Source organism: Sparus aurata, chromosome 22 (genome assembly GCF_900880675.1).
Source record: "Sparus aurata chromosome 22, fSpaAur1.1, whole genome shotgun sequence".
NCBI classification, from domain to species: Eukaryota; Metazoa; Chordata; class Actinopteri; order Spariformes; family Sparidae; genus Sparus; species Sparus aurata.
Genome location: NC_044208.1, coordinates 22445368 through 22471681, shown reverse-complemented (window position 1 = coordinate 22471681; position 26314 = coordinate 22445368). Strand labels below are relative to the sequence as shown.

The 26314-nt window shown below is 43.3% G+C and overlaps 1 protein-coding gene across 1 annotated transcript in view; it reads left to right on the top strand.

Annotated features, from left to right (window-relative positions):
• The window catches only part of nbas (NBAS subunit of NRZ tethering complex), a 188844-nt gene extending 169308 nt beyond the window's left edge, over positions 1 to 19536 (top strand). Inside the window, exons 51-53 of the mRNA XM_030405478.1 lie at positions 2890 to 3037; positions 5531 to 5665; positions 18327 to 19536. Of these exons, the coding sequence (XP_030261338.1) occupies positions 2890 to 3037; positions 5531 to 5665; positions 18327 to 18602 (559 nt within the window). The 3' untranslated portion in view covers positions 18603 to 19536. The remainder of the gene's footprint in view (positions 1 to 2889; positions 3038 to 5530; positions 5666 to 18326) is intronic.
• The last annotated feature ends 6778 nt before the right edge of the window (positions 19537 to 26314 follow it).

The window sequence follows — 26314 nt, the reverse complement described above, 5'->3', positions numbered from 1 at the left end:
CTAATTTTCGTGCTCAACACTAGAGAAAGCCGCTTAGTGTGGAGGTGAAAATTAATAAAAGGGAGACAATCAAAGTTTTCAAACAAAGGGGGAAGTATGTTTTGTTGAAGCGCAGCAAACAGAATGAAAATAATCAGGAGCAAGGGTGAATAAAGGCTGTTATTCATCTCTGCGTTTTGTTCTGGACAATAGAGTTCCGACTGGGTTTGTGTCGAGTCACTGTCTTTCCTGGCAGAGTAACGCTGGACTGGGAAGCAGTGGGAGAGATGGGGATTAGGGTTTGGACGCCGCAGCTGCTTCAAGTTCAAACCCGGCTTTCAGTGACACTCCGCTGACTTTGTGAGTGTAGCAGCTGTAGTGAAACCATCCCTGCAGGGACAGTCTGCTATAATCGTTTCTTTTATCTGCAGACTGAGCTGTTGTACTGTATTTCAGATGTAAATGCAGACATTATGCTGAGCTCAAAGTCGGCCTCTGATTATGGTTTCTTCCTCTTGTCTCTTTTAGTCGTCCTCATTTAAATCGCTCCAGTTAATTTGCTGCAACATGCATACATAAACTGAGTTACACTTCGCTGTAATGTGCATCTTTTGAAGCGGAGAAAGGCTGAAATTGAGGTCTGATCTGTGTTTAGTGTGCATTTTATGTGCTTTGGCTGCTACATGCGGCCGTCATAATCTGGAACACAAAACTCAGAATAACTTAACCTTCAGATGCCTCGTTTAAGATGTTCTGCTCAGACTCGGGGGCGTTATCTCACGTGATCATCCTCAACTACAGTCTGATCCTGCGTTTAATCGTGGTCAGGACGGAGGTGTGTTTGCTGTGAGTGCTGTTGAGGGGAGATTTGTTTCTCCACAAGAGTCTGTTCCGGGAGCTATATTGAGTTGCATCTAAAAAGCTTAGCCCTTTAGTCTGTCCGCATAAACTGAGTCATGATTCAAAGCACGACTGGAGGCTGGCTGTGACTCACACTGCACCCTGTGACAGATTTGGCGAGCTCGCAGACACTCGTGGTCGCTTGCAGCAGTTACCTCCCTGTCCCCCTGGTAAAAAGCACAGGAAGCAGCACTGTGCCAGCAGCACAAGTGGACTCTTGTCTGTTCCCATGGCCGCTCCGTCTGAAGGTGAAGCAGCTTGTTAGGACAAGACGCCCCGGTAGCTGGATGGAGAGCTGCCTCTTCTACTGACAGCCGCACACAGGAGCCCTGCTGTTCTCCCTGCTGTCTCTGTCTATTCACCTCTTTCCTTTCTAGCCTCTCTGTCTCACTTGCAAGCTCTTTTTTCTATCAAACACACACACACACACACACTCTCCTCTTTTGCAGACATAGATAGGCAGCCATATAGGATTTCTCCTCAGGGTCTCCTTCCTCAAACACGCTTTCCTAAGACTCACTTGAGCAGCCTGATCCGACATCAGGCTTCAACCACATGACACTTTATTGATTTCTCATCACAAAACTGAGGATTTATCAGCATGTTGCCATCTATCCTTCATCATGGGAAAACAACCAGAGTCAAGCAAAGCACACATTCATATGAGATTCCCCTCTCAGCTCCAGTCCCCTGCTTTCCTTCTCCGTCTGTTCATTATTAAAAAGTTCCGTATATTAATATAGCGGCAGACAACTTTTTGGCATATAAAGATATGCGCGTCTCTGATGTCGCCATGTTGGCGTTGTTCCTACAGCATCATAATGACTGTGGGTCCAGGACCATCGTTGTAACCAACCAATTATGTTTTATAGTTTTGCGATCCTGGAAAACAGCCAGGAAAATACCCACATGGTAAAAGTTAGCATTTATAACACATGGTTAACATTTTGTATGAGTCTGTTTTAACCCAAACCTTACTTTCCTAAACCTAACAAAATATTTTTAAGTAAGAGAAGCACTCTAACAGAACGATGGTGGACCGAACCAGGGTTGAGGGTTGTTAGAACTACTGTAAAGACTAACCAAGAGCTTTGTTTCTGTCGAGTTAAAATGAAGTTTTACGATGATCTGCAAGCTAAAATAGCTTTTTTTTGTCAATGGACTCACGTGGTTTTGAAGATAAAAATATAACAGCTGTTTCTAGTTAGGGTGGAATGTGTGACCAGCATTTAGAGGGGCTCTCGTTTAGCTTTGACTCTTTGCCATGTAAATGATAATGCTAATTAAATTAATAACTTAAACAGGATTCATCCTTCAACCAAGACCTAATTAACGGATAATGAGTCGTTCGGTGATTTCCGGTCGCATGTTATCTTGCCATGACTGATAGACATCAATTAAGTCCGTGAAGGTCATGTTGCCTTAGCGTCACTGGCATTTGGGTGGAAGCTAATCTGTCACTCTGGAAGCATTAGCAAACAAAGTGATGCCTGTCACAGCTGACAGCTGTCCCCCGGTGTTCACACAGAGAGGCGGAGAGAGAGAAAATACAGCATGTAGGTGTTAAATATTAACTGTAAGAGTATTGTGGTCCAACATCTTTCCTCCTCGCTTACATGCTGAAGTCAGAATTCATTAGATTGTCTGCAAACCTCTTGATAATTGTGGCTGCCGGCTCACGTCAGCCTGTGATTTGAAAGGAGGTTGACGCTGTTTCTTTCCTATGCAGCTGCTGTGTTTATATTATTCATTATGTACATTTTCAAGCAATATGGTGCACACACAGAAGTCAGCTGCCTTGTCCCAGTCGATGTCGAACAGGATCACCATCTGGTGACACTGCATGTAACATCACAAGTTGCATCTATTCTGTGTGTTCCTGCATTCTTCTGATTTACATCAAAGCTGTGTGCTTCTCTGGCTTAGTCTCGATCTTCTCTGTGTATTATACTCACAAGATGCAAACACTCATACTCTTATTCACATGTCTGTCTTGCTCTCTGTCTCCAGGGCACAGTCGGAGCGTAACCCCTGGGTGGTGCTGACCTCAGCCTTGCTGACCTGCTGCCAGGGATCAGAGGGCAAATTGGACCTGGGTCAGCAGGTCGTCACCATGGTGCGATCTCTCTATAATGCCAAACACAAGCTTCCTGCCGAGGTAAACAGCAAACACGCCTTGGATAGCTGTGTATGATACCTGTGACAGCTTTTCTCAAGAGAAGGTCCACAAAAACAATTTCACCTGTTAACTATCACTGATCAGAATGACTGGCTGAATCTATGAGTACATGGAAAATATGAAAATAATGTGCAGTTTGAGGCAATACAGCAGTGGAGGAGTCTAACTATGTAAATTTTAGGTATTTGAGTTAGTATTTTCATTTTAATCTTATTTCTACTCTACATATCAGAGGGAGATACTGCACTTTTCACTTGACTAAATTTATCTGACAGTACTAGTTGCTAGTTCAATCTTGGAACATTTTAGTTAATAAAATACAGCACATTGTCTCAGGGTGTTTTCACACCTGTAACTGGGTTCATTTGGTCCAGACCAACTGGAAAAAATGATATTGTTAATTTTTTTGTTCTGGTCTAGTTCTTGTTCCCGTTCACATTTAACAAACAAACCAAGAAGAGTAAACATGAAGTCTTACAGACTGACCGTTAACTCATTAATTGGACAGTTTTTGCAATTGACACATATAACTACTTATAAGCATTAATATTTTTAGACTCCAAATGAACGTGTTGCATGTTGAATATTGACTAACATGTGGAAACAGGATGAAAGGGATGGGTCCTTTACAGTTCTGATTCAGGGGCTTATTACTGTGGGAATGCTATCACAAACTTTTTAATCGACTTTAATGAACTCACAGTACATGGAGCAGGACACACCGGAGTGTGAAACATCTTTTGATCTGTTAATCAGGGAAAACGGGCTGGAGAAATGCACTGACATGGAACATGATTTTACATAAACACACAGCTTGGCAACAGATTATAAAATTTGTTTTCTGTAAAGTTCAAGATCCAAAGCCAGATTCATTAGTGATGAAGCGCTTGAAATCATGCTAAAATCACAAATCCATAATAGTAAATCCTGGGGTTGGTTGGCTTGCTATCAGGCCACAGGCCAACCTCGCAAGAGTCCACTTGGAACCAGACCAGGAGCAGGTCTCGGTCCAGTTGTTTGGTCCGCACCAGGGTTCAATCGACAACTCAAGCCCAAACGAACCAAACCTAAGTGCGAAAAATGTACCAGGATCCATTTCGATAACCTGTAATAAAGGTATAAAAAACGAAACACCCTGACAGCAGCAAATCTGGACAATAAGTACTTTTACTTTTAAAGCTTTTAAAGGTGCACTACGTAGTTTTAGGAAATACATTTTAATCAGAAGAGAAAGATCTTCATTGACAGTTTTTATGCCTATTTAAACTAAATAAACTATCTCTCTTCTTTTTTTGCATTTCATGCTGTTTTACCCAGCCACCTTTCTTAGCCTCAAACAGTGTACTGGGGACCTTATTTTCTCTGAGAACAGCTTGTTTATACAGTTATGGAAAAATAAAAAGTGCTGAATTCATACCTTTTTACCTCATTAATATTGTAAATATAAAATTTCTGCGTTTGAATTTGTTCTCCAAAACTACATAGTGCCCCTTAAGTGTAATTTGTTTGCCTATACGTCTAACATTCTAGTAAAATTCTGTGTTTTCCCACTCTGATATTGCCACTAACATTAAAAGGTCTAAATAATTCCTCGAATACAGCACTACAATGAGGATAGTGAAATTAAAAGTGAAGTCCTGCTTTTACACATTTTCAGTTTATCCACTATCACCGTCGCTATCAAAAACGTATATCTAAGCTTGTTTGAATTCAGTGTAACCTCACTGCTGTGCCACCGTTTCACCCCGTTTCTTAATACAGGACCCCAAAGCTATTAAGCGTGTAACCCGCAGCAACATGTTAGCATCAGCTCAATGCTTTCTGCAATGTACTATAGGCACTCGCTCGCTCTTTGATATCTGACGGCCCCTTAATGCTATTCATGCCCTGCTGAGCACCATGGAAGTGGTAAGCCTAATGCCATTCTGTATGTCTAGCGCCAGCTGACTGTGATATTAGTTTAGCGCTAATGCTATTCAGTGTGAATAGGCTAGTGTCTGCCTGGCTGTCTAATATTAGTGTGGGAAGGGTTGGAGGGGGGCGGGAGGTGGAGAAGGAGGCCTTTTACTCTGTTCTGAACAGCTTTAATTTGAATCTGCTGGAATGAAACCGCCAGAGCATGGGGGAGTCAGATTGCATTGTGATATCCATATATTACTGAATAGGACTGCAACAGAACTGTGTGTGTGTATGTGTGTTTGTGTGTTTGTGTGCAGACCTTTTTAAAAGTATTATGTTCCTGCGTGTCTGTACAGTATATGCACATCGATTAACCTTCAGTGTTCCTCGCCTACTCTCTCCCCTCTGTCTCCTGCTCTCCCCTTTTGTTCTCCCTCACTCTTTTATTTTTTTCTTTACTCTGCCGTCTGATTACCTCTCCCTGTTTTCATCCCACTTTCCCTTTTATCCCTCCCCTTCCTCCTTTCATCCATTCATCCGCACGTTCATTCTTTCATCTCTCTCCCTCTCCAGTGCGTCAGACACGTAACAAGCCTGCTGCTCCAGAGCCAGCCGAGCCTCCAGCAGCCCGCGCTCAAGCTGATGGCTGAGAGTGGAGACGAGCAACTGCTGCAGCTGACTCGGGATCAGATCAACAGCATGACCGCGGTAAGTGTCATTGTGTAATAGTCGGCATCAAGTGTCTGACTCCATGAACCACAATGAAGACAAAATATTCAGTTATGGGTTAATTATTTAGTTGTTGAAACAAATATGAAATGTGCATTTCAAAACCTCCCTGAGCTCAAGGTGAAGGATTCTGGTTTCTTGTCTTATCCAACCAACAGCCAAAACCAAAATGTTTTCACTTCTAACGGCAGCAAAAAATCAACAATTTTTTTTAGGCTTGACTGTGAATCAAGTATTAAATCATGCAGTAATATCTTTTTTAATGTTTGTTTTTACTCCTGAACAAGTGAAAAACCATGCGTTTATTTCCCAATATATGATATTTTTATGGAGTTGTATTAATGCAGTGGACATCATGCATCAAAAGGGATTCGGATGCAACTGTTCAATCCTCTTATTCTCAGAAAACCAGACAGAAATATTATTCAATTTAGTGAGATGTGAGAGATTCTCTAATCCAGATTTTGATGATAATTTTCTGTGACTAAGAATATATCTGTCTACTGTTGTGCACCAGAGGGTATATTCTGCCTGTTTGACCTATATTTAGATAAAATGGGTCTGTGTTTAAAATAAGATCTGAAGACTATTTAATATTGCCGTTTAATTAAACTATGAATTAGTTTGGAATTTTAAATAAAACATACAAAATAGAGCAGAATCTAAATAGGCAGATTATACCCTTAGTTGCATAACATCTACTGGAGTGGAGTGCACGGATGTATAATCAGTTAGAGAAAAAAAGCAAAGCTGGAATGGTAAATGGTAAATGACCTTGCATTTCTATAGTGCTTTTCCAGTCTACTAACCGCTCAGAGAGCTTTCAAGTAATTTTCTGTTAATTAATGAAACCGGCGGTGACCAACTTGTTTCTTCTCTGCACACTTGAGAATGAAACAAAGTCTGCTTGTGACCCCTAGTAACAGGTTATGGCCCTGTTGTAGACATAATCTACAGAAGAGTCATTTTAGCTTTGTTTCATTTACACGTTTTTTTTTTGTTTTTTTTTTAAATCAACACACCCTTTTTTTCGTGGCAGGGATCCTGACCTGTCAAACCCGGAACAGCACAGTTTGTGACCGATAGCATGAACGATGGCTGCATTCTGTTAAAGGTGTGATATGTGGCCACCTCAGATTCATAACATAACACCAGAAGTGTTATATCTTCACATTCTGTTCATAACTTTGGATGTTTCAACGAAAAGTCTGGCCCTTTAAGTGATTAATGCACCTTAGAGGTGCAAGTCGAACTTTCTGCTGTGAAAGGAGTGTATTTCCTCATAGGAAATGTAACAAAAAATTAACAGAAACAGATGCATTTTTTTTTTGTTTAATTGTCTGTTGACCCCTCAGATTTATCTTGTTGTCCACTGCAGGACTAATCAATCATTTAACTCATAGTATCAGCGACATCGGCTGTACACAACTAATGCCAATTGTTAGTCAGTAGGTAAGATCTAAAGTCACCATTATTTCCTTTACTTGTGTATTAAAAGCAACAATAATGCAAAGGCCTGAGAGACTGTGCACACAGCCTGCTTTATATAAAATGTCTGAGACGCAATAGAAAAAAATGAAATACAAAGAAAACAAAGGAGGGAAACGAGACGACTGATGAAGATGTGATTGTAAATTCTTATCTTCGCTGTTTTAAGATAAGAAGAAAGTTCAACAAACGAATCGCAAACATTCAAAGAAGCAAACGTTAGCCCCGCTTGCTGACTCCTCTCTTGTTTTGGGAAGCCACCATCAGATAAGAGAGTTATAGTTTGAGAGTGTGTGGGCCGGCTCTCCACTGTTTCTCCATCAGATAAGCAATTGTCACAAAGTGGGTCTCTCAGACCCAGCAGACCCTCTCTTTGCCCCTGGATCAGATAAGAGAAAGCCTCTCTATTAAGTGACAGAGCTGCTATTAAACGAGACATTAAAGCTCCCGTATAGGCACACCTGAGCAACATGCCGCTTTTATTCCGCAGAGAAAAGAGAGCGGGGCCGAGGGGAGGACGGGGTTAAAGTAGGTGAGAGAGAAGATATGAGATTTAGACGAGGGAAGAGGAAAATCAAATCCAGGGGAGGATGGGTGTTCAGAGAGAGAGAGAGAAATAGGGTCGAGAAGGGAGATTAAAAAAACACAGAGCAAATGTATGAAAATGCGAAGTTAGACAGACCAAGACAGGCGGAGAGGACGCAGCAGCCCCGGGAGGAGAGACAGGAAAGATAAATCAGGCAGAGTTAGAGAGGGAGGGTGTGCGAATGGGGCGAGACAGGTGGTGTGTCACACCGCTTTGAGAAATAATCTCGCCACCTAAGAGAGCTGAATGAGCAGCGGCTTGTTCGTGGCAGCACAGAACCGTGTTCACCTCGAGATAACATCGGCAGAGACGCGGAGAAATCGTCTTACATCTAATACATCTGATAATGTGTTGGCTTGCTGCTGCTCGCTGTGGAAGTCGTACGCGTGTGGGTGTGTGTGTTTGTCCGTGTGTGCGTCTCTTCTTCTTCTTCTTCTTCTTCTTCTTCGTCTTCTTCTTCCTCTCCTGAGAGCTTCTGCTTGCAAAAAGTGTGTTTAAACCAAGTACGTTATGTAGTTAACTGGCTTTCAGGTACAGTATTTTTTTTTCTGATTTCCGGAGACTAACTTAAAGGATCACTTCCTCCAAAGGTTTTTTTTTTTTTTTTTTTAAAGGGATGCAGGATATCAGTATTTGGGAGTTTTTCTATCCAACCTTTTAGTCCCAAGGTGCTGATTCTCAATGCATACACTGAGTCTCTCCAGTCCAATACCAGTGCTGTCTTTTCCTCAAATTAGGATCCATGCAAGCTCTAAACAGCCGACTTGTGCTCTAAGATGTCACTAATTACTGCTAAAACCACAGATGAGTGATTCTACGGCAACACGCAGTGTCAACTAATGATTTTGATTGTCGTCTAGTTGAATATTCTGTGAAAGCCCAGTGAAACAAATACTGTATCTCAAAGCTGAGACCACTAATGGTTTGAAAAACTGTTTTATAATCACGGTGAACCGAACAAAAATGAATAGTTCGCTGCCGTTCCTCTGTGCGCGTTTGTCACCATCATTACCAAATTAAAGCTGACACAAGATCTCCTGCACTCTGAGGCCTTTTATCAGATCTACAAACAGCCGGGGCCTGTCAGCAGCTGGCCGTTAGCAGATCAGTAGATCGTATCAAGGGGCGATCAGAAGCAATTGATTTCAGTTCAGCCTGGCCGATCAGAAAATCCGCGCGAGCGTACCGAGAGAGCTTAACTGTTAATTGACTTGTTGTTTCATGGACATTGATGTTTTGTTTCACTCCAGACACGAGGAACTCATCATTGAAAGCCATGTGAAAGGTTTCCCCGAGTGTTGCTCTTCATTTATCAGCCCGCCTTCTCATGTCTTAATTAACAAACCTGTAGGTTAATTTCAGTCACAGCGCACCATATATTTATCAACTCTGCAAACAGCAGCGTTCCCGATTATGCACATGAAAATCACATGCCACTCTGAGTGACTGGCAGGCTCTTATCTTCAAGCGCTGCCCCACCAGTGTGTGTTTTCCCGCCCTCTCTGCTCTGTATCTGATGCCATGTGTTATCGTGCACATTGTTTTACCCAAGAGACACAAACACACATATATATATTTTCTTTAGCTTCATAAAAGAGGTGCCCCTGAGATCGCAACCAAAAAAAAAAAGATTAATCCTGAAGATTAGTTTTTAATTAAAACGGTGTTATAGTAAAACCGTTTGACATAAGAAGCAAATGAGAAAAAAAAGCAATCTATTTGGCCGTAGTGTGAGATATGTGTTCACTTTGTGCCTCACATTCACCGCGCCTTGCTTAGCTATGGAGGGACACCACAGTGGGTGTAGCAGAAAAAAACAGAAGGAGGGAGGAGAGGAGTGGGAGTAGAGTGTATATGCCTTGAAAGGGAGACAAAGAAGTCGTAGAGAGAGCAGGTAATGAAGAAGAGGCTGCATTGTTCTTCATAATGTGGGAAAAATACAGAGCAGGCTTTTATTTCTTTTCACTCGGCTTCTTTCTCTCGCTCGCATCAATTTCTCCCGTTTCTCGCCTTCCTTTTTCTGCTCCGCTCCTCTTAGTGAAGATGTAAGGGCCCGTGGAGGAGCAGAGGGGAGCAGTGGAGCAGGGAGGCGGGGGTTAACATCAGCCTGATTAATGGAAGACGGAGATAAGGGGCTGATAAAAGCTGCTCTGCCGATATGAATGAGCTGCATATACACAGCTTCAGTCCACCAAACTTCCAGCGGTCCTCGTGTCTTTTCGCCTCCTTTTCGTCTTCGGCTCTTCCACTCAAATTTTCTCTTCCTTCACCAGATTTTAATTTGATTAATGAGCTTGAACCCCCTTCATCATCAACACTCAATTTCCAAAATAGATGCAGCAGAACTAAACGGATGTTTTTTAAAACCATGTGGTTTAAAACTGACAAAAAATTGTACCTTTCTTATTACAGGTAAACTTGGGTTTCATTTTTTGCCATCAATATAGCGACACATCAATAATTCCATCTGAAATGGCTACTTGTCCTAGCAGATTTGATCTGCTTTGGCTAATGAAGCTAATTTTCCATGAATTGGTTTAGGCACCGTCTTGGTTGACTTTTAAATATTCGCATTGAGAAATGTGGTTTAATGGCTGCATACATTATATTGTCCTGTTGGCCTGAGGCTAAAGCTACTCTAGCGAGCAGATTTTATCAGGATGTGGTGAGCCAGCTCATTAAGCTAACACTGATTCCATGAATTGGTTGAAACACCGTCTCTGGTTCATGTTTAAATGCTTGCGGCTGGTTTGTTGAAGATGAGAGCTCTGTAAATGGGGTGTAAAATATACCTTTGATAGCTACATTCATGGTGTTGTGCTAAAAGCTATATGTCCCAGGCAAAAAGTTAGCATCCTGACCAGTTGTGTGATAGCCTAAGGAAAAACTGTTACCTCCTCTGTTTATGTATTTCCAAAGTTATATAGTTATAAAGAAAGGGCTATTAGGATGAGCTCTAGGTTTAACAAATGTGGTCACGTTGGCTGAGGTCGGGCTGGTGTGATTTCTCCTGTAGACAGCAGGATAGTACCGCTAACATTAGCCTGGCATTCAAACCCGCACCCAACAAACAGGAAATAATAAACAGTGAATGTGCTAGTTATTGATTAAGGTTTTTAAACTTAACTTGTGACCCCTCAAACTAATTTGAGTCAGCGACATGCTAACTGTTGACCTTGGGAGTAACGCTAGCCCTACTGTAAAAAGTGAGCTAGTTAGCTGGACATGCTAACAACTGCAGTTCTGTTTGAGAAGATTTCCATTCTACCACCGCCCAAAAACAGTTTTCCCCATTTAAGGCATGATCTGTCTTAACACACGATACCAATGGTCAAAATACGTCCCTGTGTATGTGTTGCATCAAAACTTTTCACACCAGCAACAATGCTGATCGAGACATTGTGTTCTGCAAGGTAAAATTGCTGTTTGTCAAAGTCCCCTGTTGGATTTGAAGAGAAGACAGATGGATGTAACTGCTTCATTTCTACAAAAGCCCACATATACAGCTGTGTGTCTGTGCAGGCGGCAACCGCGGTTACTCATCCCGAGTCATCATTGTCACATTGTCTTTATAATGTGTCTTTTGCCACATAATACGGGTTGATGACGAACACATCAACAAGGCCACCATTGTCGTGAGTGTGACTCAAGGTTCTCATGACATTATTGGTCGTAGCCTTCATAAACAGGGCAAGGACAAGGACAAGGTTCAGGAGAATCTACCCACGATGCAAAAATGAAATTAGGTAGCTTTTTTGCTGCGTAATATTTATTTTCTGTGTGAAAGTAATCATGATAAAAAATGTATTTGCAAAATAATCCCATGAAAAAAAGAATGTTCCCGGTGCGTAAAGGCCTTCACTAAAGCGTACGGGGAACACAAAAGTGTAACAGATCTGCCATGCCATTCCTTTCCCATCTGCCCAGTGAAGTGATGATAAGAGACAGGTGTGTGTGTGTATGTGTGTGTGTGTGTGTGTGTGTGCGCGTGCGTGCGTGTGTGTGTGTGTGTGCGCAAGTGCAAGAGTGTGTGATTGAGTGATTATGTGTCTAATTGCTTGTTGAAGTGGGCTTGTTTACAGCTTTTGTGCCATATTGGACCTGTTAATCTCGCTGTGTTTGCTTGCCACTCGGTGCGTTGATCCCCGCTTTAGCTCGCTGCGTGCATGTGTGTTTGTGTTTGCTGATGTGCGTCACAGCCCACTTTTTTTTCCTTTTTTTTGTTGGGCTTCACAGCCTCTTCTGCTGTCACTTTCAATCATGTCCAACTGTAAGCAAGGACTGTTTGGTGTTGTGTCTGAGTGTGTGTGTGTGTGTGTGTGTGTGTGTGTGCGTGTGTGTGTGTGTGCGTGTGTGTGTGTGCGCGCGCACACTCAGTTTTTGGTGCACCACTCAAGCCCGGGGACAGCTCGGATGGAGAGATGGGAAGCTGAGCCCGAGGGAAGGAGAGGAAAAGGGATAAGCGAGGGAGGGAAGGAGATAGTTGTGTGTTGTCTGGCATTCCAAAGGAGCTTTATGATTTAAATGATAAAAGAAGGCTCGGCCATGCATTATGTATTAGGCATTGTACGTGTACGGTAATTCCAATTAAGCTTTCAACCGGGTTTAGCTCACAGAGAGGGCAAAGGAAGCCGTATACAGGAAATGAGAGACGTGCTGAGGAAGAATAGAAAAACAAGGGGTGTGAAAAATTGACCACACCAATCAGACAGCATTTAGCGTCCACTGAAAACAAACAGGAAAGACAAGCTTGACTGTCTTTCATGGGGCGAGACGGCAAGAAAAAGAGAAGGTAATAACAAGAGCGAGGTTGTGGTGGGGAGGTTTTGGACATCTTATGGCTGCAGTTTGATGTGTCAGTTCTCTTGTCACGCTGAGTGTGTACTCACTCACTCACAGGGCAACGCCGGCTGCGAGCTCGAGCGCACACACACACACACACACACACACACACACACACACACACACACACACACACACACACACAAGGCAAGACTCTCGTTTTCCCTTCACAGAAGAGACAGGCTGAGTGTTGTTTGAACCTTTAGAGGAGACTCCTAGAGGCTTTTAACCTCGCACATACAACGGCGCGCAAAAATACACACACCTCAGGACAGGTTTTCATGTTCTCTGAAGCTGTTGACCTTTGAGGAAAGAAAGGAAGGCCTGATGGACGTATTCCCTCCTCAATCAGATTCTGTTTGCGCTGAATCGTGTGTGAGGGCGAGGCCTTAAAAATAGACGGGGGGGAACTCAGAGAGGAAGAAGGGTGAGGAGTGGAGCAGCACAGGAGGAGAGAGTTGGCATGGATGGATTTACATGCGTGTGAGAGGTACAGCAGAGTTGAATGTTAGCTGACGAGCCGACTTGGAGGTCGGTGTACCTGTGGTTTGTGATTTTAAATCATGACATCGAAAATGAAGCAAAAACACCTGAAACGATGATTTTTTCAATTTCAGTTTGTATGAGACCAGTTCTAATTACATGTGGCCAAACTTTTCATGTGTGTAAAACTAAAATATGAACAGCTACTTTGATAAATTTGTCAGTATGGAAAAGACAATCCGTGGCTTTTTTCCTGAGAGTAAGATGAGAAGACTTATGCCACTCATGCCTGTACACTAAAACAGTCCGCAGGCAGGGGGAAGCGATGTTTCTTTTCCTATCATGGCCAAGAAATGACCAGCCTTACTCCTGTTTCACACTACAGGAGTTTTTACTGATTAAACCCTGATTCAACCCTCCCATGAAATCTGGTCTGGGAGATTGGTCGGTCCTGAAGTTCATCCCAGACTGTGTGCTAATGTGAGGGTTGTACTGATCCAGTCTGAAACCTTGCAAATTGCTTACAGACTCATTGGGGCCACCAAGATAAAAATCAATGATGTTTGATATCAAGGATTTTATATTTCGACGACTATGATTATCATTACATCAGTACTTTCACAATAGCCAATATCGGAGCAGCTGATTACGCTGGCAAGCAACGGTAAGCGTTCTAGCCCTGTAGGCTAATGTTAGCAAGCATACAGCTGTTGACAGATATTAAGACTGACAGTTAAAATCTCACCTCCAGTTCTCCCTGACACATGTCGACCACGTCTCCCGAAACATTTTGCTTTTGTTTTTCTCACTGCGAAGTATTAACGTCGCTACAGCTAGTGGTTGTGCCACAGTTTACATCTGCTTTCCCACTAAATCAAGAGAGAGGGATCACGTGTAGGTGGCACGTAGCTCCTCAGGCCAATCATCACCCCTCAAGCCTAAACACGACCAACCCAACAAAACAAAAGCAACAAGCCAATCAGGGGGCAAAGCAGGGCACGTCGGTCCTTCGGCATCCTAGGAAAAGTAAAACGGCTAAATATCTGTATGCCAAGATAAGCTAATCGTCTCCTGGCAGAAGCTGCACTTTTTAATTGAAGTGTATGAGAGCGGTATTGATTGTCTTGTCTAACACACTGCAAGAAAGAAAAATAAGCCCATTTCCCAAAATTTCGAATTGTTCCTCGGAATCATTAATTTAGACAATAGAGATGTTCAGAAAGATAATCTGATGTGAACGCATCATCATGAACGGATTTTACTGAAGATTGAAAATATTGATTAATCCATCTCTACCATGCTTCCAGGAAGTTTCACAGTATTAAGAACTAGAAATTTGGTAAGTAGTAATAACAGACAATGTACTTCAGGCATTGCTGTAATTCCAACTTTAGCAGCGACTATCAAGGAAGGACAAGAAGATTGTAGATTTTAGACAAGTAGTGATCCACCACATAGACTGCCTGCTTAACAGAAGCTTCGAAATCTGGACGAACAGCAGTGCCTGAAATGTAACGGGGCCTTTCCTGCTATGAAAAAGGACATAAAGTTATCTGCTCTCCTCTGATATCAAGATTCCTCTCCATCCCTCCATCTCTCTACCGCTCCTTCACATCTATTTTCAGCTCGACTGTCAATCCGACAGACTCTAAGACTCAAATCTGCTGTCTCTCTTGACACCGTCAAACAGTAATAGTCTGGGAGGTGTGTCTGTGTGTGTGTGTGTGTGTGTGTGTGGGTGGGTGTGTGTGTTTCAGGAACAGGCCTGTGCTCGAGTGATGTTTTGCGCTTCTATAATGGACCAGGAAGGGCAGCAAAGACAGAAATATGGCATATTATATGTGCTTCTCAGTATGTATGTATTCCTGTCCCCTCAAAATCCAAGCACGAGTTTGAATCCTTGTCCTCTAAATCTGCACACATCCTGTGTAGCTCCAACTCTCTGGATGTGATAATATATGCATGTGTTGTTACTTTAAAACTGGCGCCCTGCAGGTGTGATATCTGAAGCATCCACAGTGTCAACACCTGCATCCCCCCCCCCCCCCCAACAGTTGATACAGTGCAGCATTTCAATCAGAGCGACATAAGTATGTGCCACTTATAACAAGAATGCCACCTGGTAGAGCTCCCAGACCCCCGGCCTCTGTGCTGTATGTGTCTGGCAGAGTCATTTGTATTTTGTGGGTGTTAGGCCTCATTACAGCCAAACACCGCAGAAGGTGATTTCAGTGATTAGCACGCCTTCAGGTCACATCAAGTCAAATTTATTTGTACGGCTTTTAATCACACTAATAGCTTGAAATGGCACCACAAGGCCACATTTAACAAACCTAAAATAGGATGAAGAATAACTCCAGTATATTACTCTTTTGGTTTAATTTGTAGACGTGCTAGTGGCGTGGCTCCAGGGATGGCAATATCTCATCAACTATTAGATGGATGCTCTAAATTCTGATGCAGACATTCATTTCTCCCTCCAGGTGAATTTTGTTTTAACTTTAGTGATCGTCTGACTTTTCATCCAACGACGCCAACATGTCAAAAATGTTAATGTCTTATACTTTGGTTTTTGACCAAATACCTCCAAACTAATGACATGTCCGTCAGCCTCAGCTGTACTTTGTCATCAGTGCCTATTAGCAAAATGTTAGCATGCTAACAACTAAGCTCAACGTATTTAATCTGGTGAACTGCTAAACATCAGCATGCCAGCATTGTAACTGTGAGCATTATAGCATGATGATGTTAGCATTTAGCTCAGAGTATCTCTGTGCATAAATAGAGCTCACAAAGCTGCGAGCATGGCCATCATTTTCTATTTGTACTAATAGAATAGCATTTAACAAGAGACACCATTCACATTTGTTTGGACAAATCATCCAGGTCAACCAAATGTTTCTGTAAGTAGGAGCTGAAACTATTAATTATAATCTCCACCAAGGAGTTTATGTTTTCAGCTACGTCTGTTTGTTGGTTTGTGAACAGGATTACACAAAAACTGCTATACCGATTTTTTCAAAACTTGGTTGGAGGGTGGACTTCAGCCCAGAATAGACCCCCTTAACTTTTGGTGTGGATTAGAATCAATAAAGGAACTTTTTCTCCTTTTTGTTAATGTTTCGAGATGAGGTGTTTTTCAAAATTTTTGCTAATTTCTCAGGGAATAACGCATGGACTTGGATGAAAAACTAATTAAATTTGACTGACTGTATTTTCTGTGGTTGTGCCCTGTGCAGTTAAGGGTTTTTACCTACATAACAGGTGCTCTCACTGAACAATGTGGTTTGGATATTCTGGCTCAACACTTAGCTGTTGTATTTCTCATCTGTGACTGAATGTTTGTACTTTACTTGAAGAAATGGCCAAAACTTTTGAAATAAGACTGATGGTTTAGTAAACAAATGATCCTGTTTCAAACCCAAGTTAGAAAAACCCTTTCATCATATTCTGTCCGTACTTCTGAGAAATGCATTACTCCCTCCATCTGTAAATGTTTGACATCATCTTTGTAAGATATCGAGCTTCAAAATAGGTCAGCGTTTGCTGAAGCTCCAGAAATCCCATGTAGAGCAGTTTTGCTCTGTTGAGGCACCAAAATCAAAAAGTTTGAGGCTGAACTGTTAAGTTGTTCTGAAGTGCCTCAGTTGGTTCTAGTGTGCATTCGGCTCTGGAAAAACAGTTGGTGCACTTAAAAATGTATGCATGTGATGCTTTCAGTGCATGTCTGACTTTCTCCTCTTCAGCTTGCTCCCTCCAACACTCCTCCTTCCTTTCCCCTTAATTCTCATTATAACCGGGTGACCGCATCGTCCACCTCCGTCTCCAGATTAAAAAATGTCTCCGTCCGTTCGTCCCCTCTCTATCTGGCCTTCCTCCCTCCCCGGCTTGTCACGAATCATCTGATCCTGTCTGTCAATGGAGGGGATGAATTAAACTATTAATCATGCATGACATACTGCTCTCTATAACCGTTAGATGTCAAGGCTCTGACTCCCTTTTGAACCAAAGCAACCATGAACTTTTATTGTGTTGAAAAGGGTAAATGCAGCCAATGAATCTTGAGTCTTGGGACACAGCGGTGATCTTCTTTTTCCGAACAAAGTCAAACTTATTTCACGTTCACGGTGTGACTCAACGAGGGGACAGTGTCATTGTAGAACAGTTTAACGTCTCTCATGTGAGACGTTCAGGTTCGCTAGCATCTGTCGTCACACAAGCCAACGGATCCTTTTTGAGGAAGAATTGTCCTTCAAGGAAAGATAGAGACAGAGAGAGGCGGACACACATGAGAGATTTTCAGAGGTGAGGGAAAGAAATACATCCCGTCCGCTCGCTGCCTCGACTACAGAATAGAAGACATGAGCCCCACATTTATAATTGATCTGCCTCAGCTCCAGAAATACCCTGACAGGGGCCTCGCTGTTGTCCGTGTGTGTGTGCGCACACATATTCGTTTATAGCTGTACAAGTGCGAGCTCAATAATGGAGACAGCAAACAGGTGAGAGGATGCAGAGGAGATGGGGCTGAGTCACAGCGAGAAGCAGAGAGACGGCCTTTCAACCCCAGCACTCAAATCGTTTCTCCATGGCCTGTAAACCACTCACAGCAGCCCGCCCCGACGGCTATTAGCTGTTCGAATTTGCATGCAGTTCATTGATGTAAAGAGGCAGAAGATGGGATTAAAATATTACGTAAAGGCTGCGTTCAGAATTATTTTGGTCGCTGAGAATGCTGCAAAAGAAGTGCAGACGAAGAGGAGAAGGGTTTGTGTGTGTGTGGTGTGTGTGTGTGTGTGTGTGTGTGTGTGTGTGTGCATGAAGGAGGCACACGCCATGGGAACGGTGGTCAGCCACAGGATTTGACCACTCTGACCTCATCAGGTTTCCTCAGGCGTGTAATATTGTAATCCCACACAGCTTTCGAAATACTGCCGCTGCAGCAGGAAGCTACGGTGGCTCTTGTTTATATAAAGATGAGAAAGGCTGGTTAATCTCCAAATCTACCGGACACTGAGTGTTTCATCAGCCAGCGGGCGTTGGGAGGAGAACAGCTCTGCTGAATGGTGGCTGGTTACCTGGCAGAGAGGCTGGTTGCAGGTTTGCCAAAGTTACTGTTGGCTTTTATTCACAGGGATGAAAAAAAATAAATAAAAATGCAATCCCAGTTAAAAGGTAAAGATTCTCCCGACTCCATCGCCACATGTGTGTTTACACTCTCTCCTCTCTTTTTCCCTTCAGGAGACGGCTTCCTCCTGCGACGCCGAGCTCCTCTCGCTGCTCCTGGACGCGGGGCTCCTGGTGGGCTGCGTCTCCTCGGCCCTGTACCCCCTGCTCAGCTCCCACATGCTGTCCCACCAGCAGGAGGGAGGCTGGGACGTGGAGAAAGCCGCCGCTGAGTTGCTGGCGGCGGGCCACGGGCCTGAGGCGGGCTCCCTGCTGCTGGCTCACCGCGGAACCCACCAGGCCCAGTTCACCTTCAACTCTGCCTTGGCCGTGCTCAGGAAGTGGCTGTGAGGCGAAGGAGGGACGGGGTGTGAGGGGAGAGGGAACGCGCCGGGGAAGGCGTTTTTTTTTTGGAGCGCAGCCACGAACAAGGACGATGAAGCAGATTCAGAGATGGAGAGTGGGAAGGTGTTGAGAGAGGAGCGGAATTAGATTGGATCGAGATCTGAAGGATTTAGTGCGAGGCGAGAGTAGAAGGGATATCGAGCCGTACCTCTGCATTTTGTTTCTGTAATTGGGTTTCGGGGGGGGGGGGGGTTCATCAACTGACGACACTTCAGCGGCAGCTGCAGTGTCTGCCTTGGAGGTGTAAGAGCGGAAACCTTTAATAATCGAAAACATCTGCCCAATTAGAAGCACGCACGTACACAAACACAACTTTCCGAAGTCTCTCAGTCACGACTGGATGTTCAGACCGATCAGAAAACGAACACACCGCTTGCATCTAGTTGTGTTGTGCCGTCGTGTGCACTGCGTCCTATTGTGCGATCAAGTAATTGAGCGGTAGCCGGGGAAAGCTGTGGGTGGATATTAGCCTATTGTTCCATGACAGGTTTGCCTCTTTGACGTCCCACCGTTAAACACCCTGCCTCTGCTCCATTGTTTTCCCCCTAATAATGTCTAATTAATTCCTTCTAAACAAATTAGCCCCGCAGCTGCCCCGTGCTGTGTGTGTGTGTGTATGCAAAAAAAAAAAAATATTGTATATGTGCACCCGGCGATATCACGTCGAGCTAATTACGCTGAGGAATAAACATGTGAGAGAGTGTGCAAATGAGTGTGTGTGTGTGTGTGTGTGTGTGTGTGTGTGTGTGTGTGTGTGTGTGTGTGTGTGTGTGTGTTACGCACACAGCGAGGCTGTCGGCATGCTTTGTTTCACTTTATAAAGTACAGATTTTATTCTGTCCCGTCGTTCACATCTGAAATAAAGACAAATCCAATGTAATCAGAATGAGTCACTGTGTTTTGTTTCCTTTCCTTTTCTTATATTCAGTGTGGATGCACAGACGGATAACATTAACGTCCACGCAGTCTTTGCAGATAAACTCTTTTCAAAGTCGACCCCGTTGACATTTCAGGCGAGTTTTATACTTGTTCCTCTTAATGAATGGGTTTCATTAAGATCCGCGCTCCGTCTCGCAATGAATGCACTCCAAACATTTGCTTTATAATTACAGCATTTCCACATTGTTCCGAGATAATTGCAGCCCTCTGACCCAAACATCCAGGCGAGTGTTTGTGCCTGCCCCTCAGATGCGCTGTTTGTTGTGCAGCACAGTCATTTTCAAGCATTCTCTCTGGTCAGCACATGCGACTCCCCAGAGGGTTTCGGGGCACAACACTGCTTTATCCTTTGTTTTTTCGAACTGGCTGTCAACAAAAGCATTAGTACACTTTTTTTTTCTCCGCTGATGATGATTGCAAACAGCTGAAAATATTTTCGAGGAGTTGAATGCAGGGAAAAAGAATGTGCGTGTCAAAGTTTCTCATTTATTTTGTTTTGTCATACTGTGTTCAAAGTGAAATTAGTAAAGGAATGCTGACTGCGGGTCCCCAGAGCGGCCTTTTTTGTTTTGTGTGTGCAAAAAAAAAAATAAATCTGCCCCGTCAAAGTAAAAACATCCTTTTATTGTTTGACAGTAGGAGGGAGTGAAGGGTTTGATGGCGATTGGGACATGGATCCACGTTTTATACTAGAGGTGAGAAATAATTTCATGACGACCTTTTTTCTTTACAGTTTTAGTGCAATGAGTCGTTAATGCGACATCAGTAACCTGAAAGGAGACAAACGATGCTCATTTTCAGGTTCATCATTTTGTTTTTTTGGGTTACTACTAGAATAGGTTTACATGGTTTAATGTTTTCTCATACTGTCCAGTGCTGCAGCGCTGTATTCGCCCTCTGTCTGAAATGCTCAGTTTTAGTTTCTTCTGTGATTGGTGCACAGAAGGAAGTGACATCAGAGAATCCCCTGAATTGTTCAAACTTTGACAGAAATGTTGTGTCGGACGGCGCCGGTTGAGAAAATGAAAAGTTTCAGATTTGAAACCCGGCTGTCAGGGCCTTTGAAAACGCTCCACTCGTGTGTGCAGTGTGCCTTCGTTAATCCTCCAGATGCGGCTCGTTGAAAACTGGCTGTAACTGTTCCTGATGGCTACCTTATGGGATTGTGGCAGCAGTGGCTTCAAGGCCCATTTAAATCTGCTCAGACAGCAGTAAGCAGATCATGTTTCCATATTTGCTCGTTAGCTTTCTCCTGCTGTACTTAATCCCTTAAATTAATGAATGAACTTCACAATGACTTCACCGTGGCTTTTTTTTTTTCTTCTGTAAAGTCTACCCTCTTCCTGCCGCATCCGAAGACTCAATAGAAGTTAATTTCTCTTTAATTCCCCGACGGGTACGTTTCTGCTTAATGTATTTTGAGATCCCCTTATCTGTTTGCTCCATGAGTGCGCAGCGGCACTCATCCTGCCTCACCTCTCCATCATCTGCAATACTTTTATAACATCTAAAATAAGTACATACATTTTCTTCAACAGTAACTCACGTTGGAAGCCAACGTTTAAAACAGCTGGCAGAGTGGAGGAGCTCATGTCAGGCCTGAAATTGAATAAAGGGGGCCACGGCTCGGAGGTATTTACCCTGACAGCAATAATGCCGCGTTCCAGGCTCATATAAGAAGAGGGGGGAAGGGCGCGGGCGGGTTGGTGGTTGGTCTATATATCAAACAAGAGGGTGAGGGGAGGGAAGTGAGACAGTGACAATACAGAGCCACTGTATCTGTTTGGCTTTTGCCAGGCCTAGCTGACTTTAAGGAAGCGTGGGCATTAAGCCATAAGAGGAAACGGCACTTGAGAGCATAAGGGGTCAATTTCTCAGCCCTCCGTCACTCGTGGCTCTGCTATTTAGCGCTATTCTCAGCCAGCGTCAGACACTGATAGTTATAAAGGTGACCGGGCTTAAGAAAATGCACCGGTGCTCATTCCCCCCTCGCGCCAGACGTGTCCTCTCAACCCTGCAAAATGAATTAAATTGGTCGCAGATAGTAATCGACCCAGGTGTCTTCATAACCCCCCGAGCAAACGGGCAGCAGTCCGGTCCTAGCCCAGGCCAGCATGAAATCAACTCTTTGTGCTAAACTAACAAGATTACATGAAGCCTTGTTGTAATCAATCCGAGGTGTAAAATCCTTCCAGTTGTCGGGGTTGATCGAATCAGCACCGGCAGAACTCGCACCTTTGGCTTTTTAACACCACAACAAAGTGAGCGCACGGTAGTGTTCGGGGGGGGGGGGGGGGACCAAAAACTACTAAATTGGGTACTTGACAGATGAGTAATTACACATCCGTGTCGAGGAGCGCGTCGCCGAGAGGACCGTCATTTAGGTAAATCAAAAGGATGAAAATATGTAGCAGATCTCTGAAAGTGGAGAGGGAAAGCTGGTAGGACATTAAGGCAGAATTTGATTACCATACTGATAACAGAAAGAGAGCGAGAGAGAGATGATAATGGCTATGGAAAGAAAAAAAAAAAAAAAAAGTCAAGGTGACAGGGGAAAATGAGGAGCAAGTGGATTAGCACTGCAGTACTTTTTGGCAAGGTATTTTGACCCTTCTTGATTAGCAGAATTGACCCCTGGGACCACCCATGCTTAAAATAACCACGCACACACACACACACACTCTGACACCTGAATTAACAAACAGCCTCTCAGTCATGCCCACATAGCACTCTCATCATATTTGTTTTCAGTACACTTGCAGCAGGGACACACAAGGAAATATACGATGTAAAACTGTCTGACCTTCATATGTTTACTCTCTGTATGTATGCCTTTTTTTTCCCGCACATCCAATTCGATAACATGGCAGCATTTCCCCGGGGTCTCTTGAAATATGTATAATCAATACTTATGGATAATCAATGGACTGAATGACTTAATGTGAAGTGCGAAGGGAGTCTCTCATACCGCTGACCTTGTAGATAATGATCACCTGACTCCGCAGGGCCCCGCAGCTTTACAGGAGATTTTTAGCACCTTTCAGCTCCTTGTTTTGGTTTTCCTGCTAGCAAACTCGCTTTACAGTTTTCACACCAGCCCCAGTTTTTTTAACGGCTCATCCTCGTCAGAAAAGCAACCACATAAGGCGACTGTGAAAGCAGCTTATTGTGTTGTTTGGCCTTCTAATTTCTGTTAATGTGCAACCGATATGTTTTTGTGTGTTCGAATACAAAAGTGAAGAGTTTTGCCGAAACCTTTCTAAAAAAAAAAAAAATCATCTTGCCTGCTTTCATTACGAGTCCTAACAGCCTGCGAGTCCCTTTTGAATATTAGGAACCACAAACTTTTTCTGCTGAAACTCCATCAAGTCATGCATAATATTCATCCTTCTAAGAACTCATCTAAAAAGTTGATGCTGACAAAGCCATACCGAGGATTAAAGGGCTCCTGTCTGTTTGGATCTCTGCCTTCAAGTTCCCTCTCAGCGCGCGCTACCCTATCATGATTACCTGGAATAAATTTTCACTTTTATTGACTTCCGCCTCGATTGAGCATTCAGTCAGACCTCCTCACTAACACTTCTCTCACTCACATAGCGGCCCAGTTGCCTAAATAAAACCTTGGCGCTGAACATTTCTGCAAAAAACATGGATGTGTTAAATGTGTAAAAAAAAAAAGAATTGTATGGATCATATCAACATTTCAAAATTTTGTAAATTAGGGCCGGGACTCGATTAAAAAAATGTATCGAATTAATCAGAGGCTTTGTAATTAATCGAAATTAATCGCATTTTAATCGCATATAAATATTTGACCTGAGAACAGTGAGAAGCAATTTTTTTCACATGGATTTTAGTATACCATTGAATAATGACTGAATACAGAAGCTTAAGCAACACAAATTTATTTTATTTTTTTCAAGACCAACAGGCCAGTGCAATTTTTAAATATTTTTTTGTCCTTTTATGGCTTTATTGACAGAACAGCTGAAGATATGACAGGAAACAGGGAGAGAGAGAGGGGGAGTGACACGCAGCAAACGGACCCAAGCCAGGAGTCGAACCTGGGTCCGCTGCAGAACCACGGCACATGGGACGCACGCTCTACCCACTGAGCTAAACGCTGCCCCGACAACTGCAATTTTTGCCATAAAGTGCAGCAATAGCATGCTTTTATCTACGCTGCCATCCGTCCGCTTTTGAAAACAAAATTTCCCATCCACGGGGCCAACCAAAGCAGTCTCATCTGCTTCTTCGTTCATTGTTGTTGTCTGAAGTCATGAACGTTAGTTGGTGCTCCAGTATAATCGGTACCCCTGAAACTCTTCCAGTGAGAAACGTTCCGCGGTGCAAAAATAAGTGTGATTAAAAAGCGTTAATTTATTTAACGCGTTAAAGTCCAGGCCCTATTGTAAATATTACAGTCGGATTACTTGTTTACGTGCTGACTGTCTCATCAGGTGAGCCAGGTGAGACGGTTGCCAGGAGAGAAATTGCCAGGAGAGCATTCACTTCCTGTTTCAACCAGAAATAACAGGTAAATGAAACAGCGCTCTGGTCATTCTGCAGACACCATTATAGCAACAAAACAAGTTCTTTTTAGACATTTGAGACATTTTTTCTGCCATATTTGTGATGACAAAACCTGGCATTTTAAGCCAAAACGTGATCTTTTCCTAACCCTAGCCAAGTGTTTTATGTGCCTAAACCTTTACTGACTTTGAAGGATCAGTTCACGCTGAAATGAAAATGTAGTCAATATGTACTCACCCGCTGATGTGAAGTCAGGTCAAGTTAAGTTCCTCACAGCAAAACAGCATTGCAGTACTCCCCTAAACAACTCAAGTCGATGGAGACCTGTTTAAAAATGTTAATAAACAGGAAGTAGATAACATACAAACCCATTAATGGATCCATACAGCTTGTCTAGTGTAATCCCTCGAAGCCCAGAGATCCTGAACTGATACGAAAAGATGTTATTTAGACCATTTTTCAACCAAAATGTTTACTGAAGCCTAAAAGCCATTGCGCGCAACCTGTCTGATGTAGGTGAATCAGCTTGACCTTGCAGCAAGGGTGTACAAAATAACACCTTTTCTTATCAATTTGGGAATCTCTGGGCTTTGATAGACTTGGATTAGGCTGAACGACTGTACGGAGCCATTTTATTTACTTATTTTGCCGCTGCTTATTCATGTTCTGAGACAAGTCCCCGTCTACTTCAGTCGTTTAGGAGAATTCTCCGACGCTGCTTTGCTAGGGGTGAGCAGATAGTGACTGAATTTCCATTTTTGGGGTGAAATTGTTCTTTAAGCACACCGTTGTCACAACATGAATTTGATAAAAGTCGAAATCTAAATGAGATGCAAAGTTTAAAAGCGGTTTGCATGAACTTACAACGCAAAAATGTGGTGTTTAACATCAGCTACGTGGCAGAAAAATGGGCAGGGATTCTCATTTTACTTGATTGAATGGCGCTACTGTTAATGTAACTGCAGGACCCATTGTTAAGATTAAATGAAGGAAAATGGCAGGGTCTTATTTACACCTGCCGGCTTGCTGATGGAGTTAAACAGCGAGACGATCTTCCTCTCATGTACTCTCCCTGCACCACAATCTCTTTTGGGGCTTTGCTTGTGCTTTTGTGCACGGGCTGTGTGCAGTGTTGTTAGAGGTCTACCTCCCCTGCTGCTGGGGTTTGGTAAACACAGTGTCACAACCTGTCAGGTGTCAGCATCCGTTCTTTTTCATGTGCCTGACAAAGCTCTCGGTGCAGGCGGCGAGCCATCATCACAATCCATCCAGAAAGGTGAGCGAGGGGGAGAGAGGAGAAAAAGAAATTTGTGTCACCCCAGGGGGAAGCCGAATGAGACAGAATCCCACAAACTCTCTCCTCCGCTGAGGAGAGGTTACCGCTTTGAAACACGGCATTTAACTTGCGCCTACGTGTCCTCTGTGGAGTCCGCAGAGTGAGAGGAGGAGAACAGAAAACATTAAAAAGGAGAGAAAGGGAGTAGAAAGTAGTGATTGCATTCCAGGAAAATCCCTCACACACCCTTCCACCTTGTCGACAGACTGAATCCTGGGAAACAGTCAGCCCTCCGAGGCCATGTTTATTTCCTTTAACTCTATTTTTCTGACCTGTTACCTTGCCCTCTGCACAGTCACTGTCTGTCTAGCAACTCCTTTACTCGTAGCGTCCTGAAAGTCATACACACAAACAAAACAAAATCCCCTCCCGGAGATACTGCAGGAGTGAGAGAGATTTAAAAAGGAGAGAGTTGTAGTATTGGATATGAAGAAAGGAGAGAAAAAAAATGAATGAGGTTGAAGGTGAGGCGAGCGGGGGAGATTGGAAAACGGCTGAAGGTCAAACACGCTGATGAATGAAGACAGAGGGAAGAGCTCGAATTAGAGGGTCTTGACTGAAGAAGGCTCTGCAGTATTTGCATCACATGGGAGGACTTCGGTTAAACAGAATAACAGAGCGGAAAAGAACAAGGACAACAGCTCAGGGCTGCAACCTCTATTAGCACTGCAGTAGAAAAGGGTAAAAAGTGGAAAAGCTTTTCTATACATGGTTAGAATGGCTCTTTTTCAGGTGCTTATTATTTAACCCACAGGGCCCAAGGGGGGTTAAATGTTCCCTGCAGAGCTTCCTTGTAAACGAAGTAAACATTTTATATGTGTCTCACCAAAATGCTTAGAGAACAGTGCTC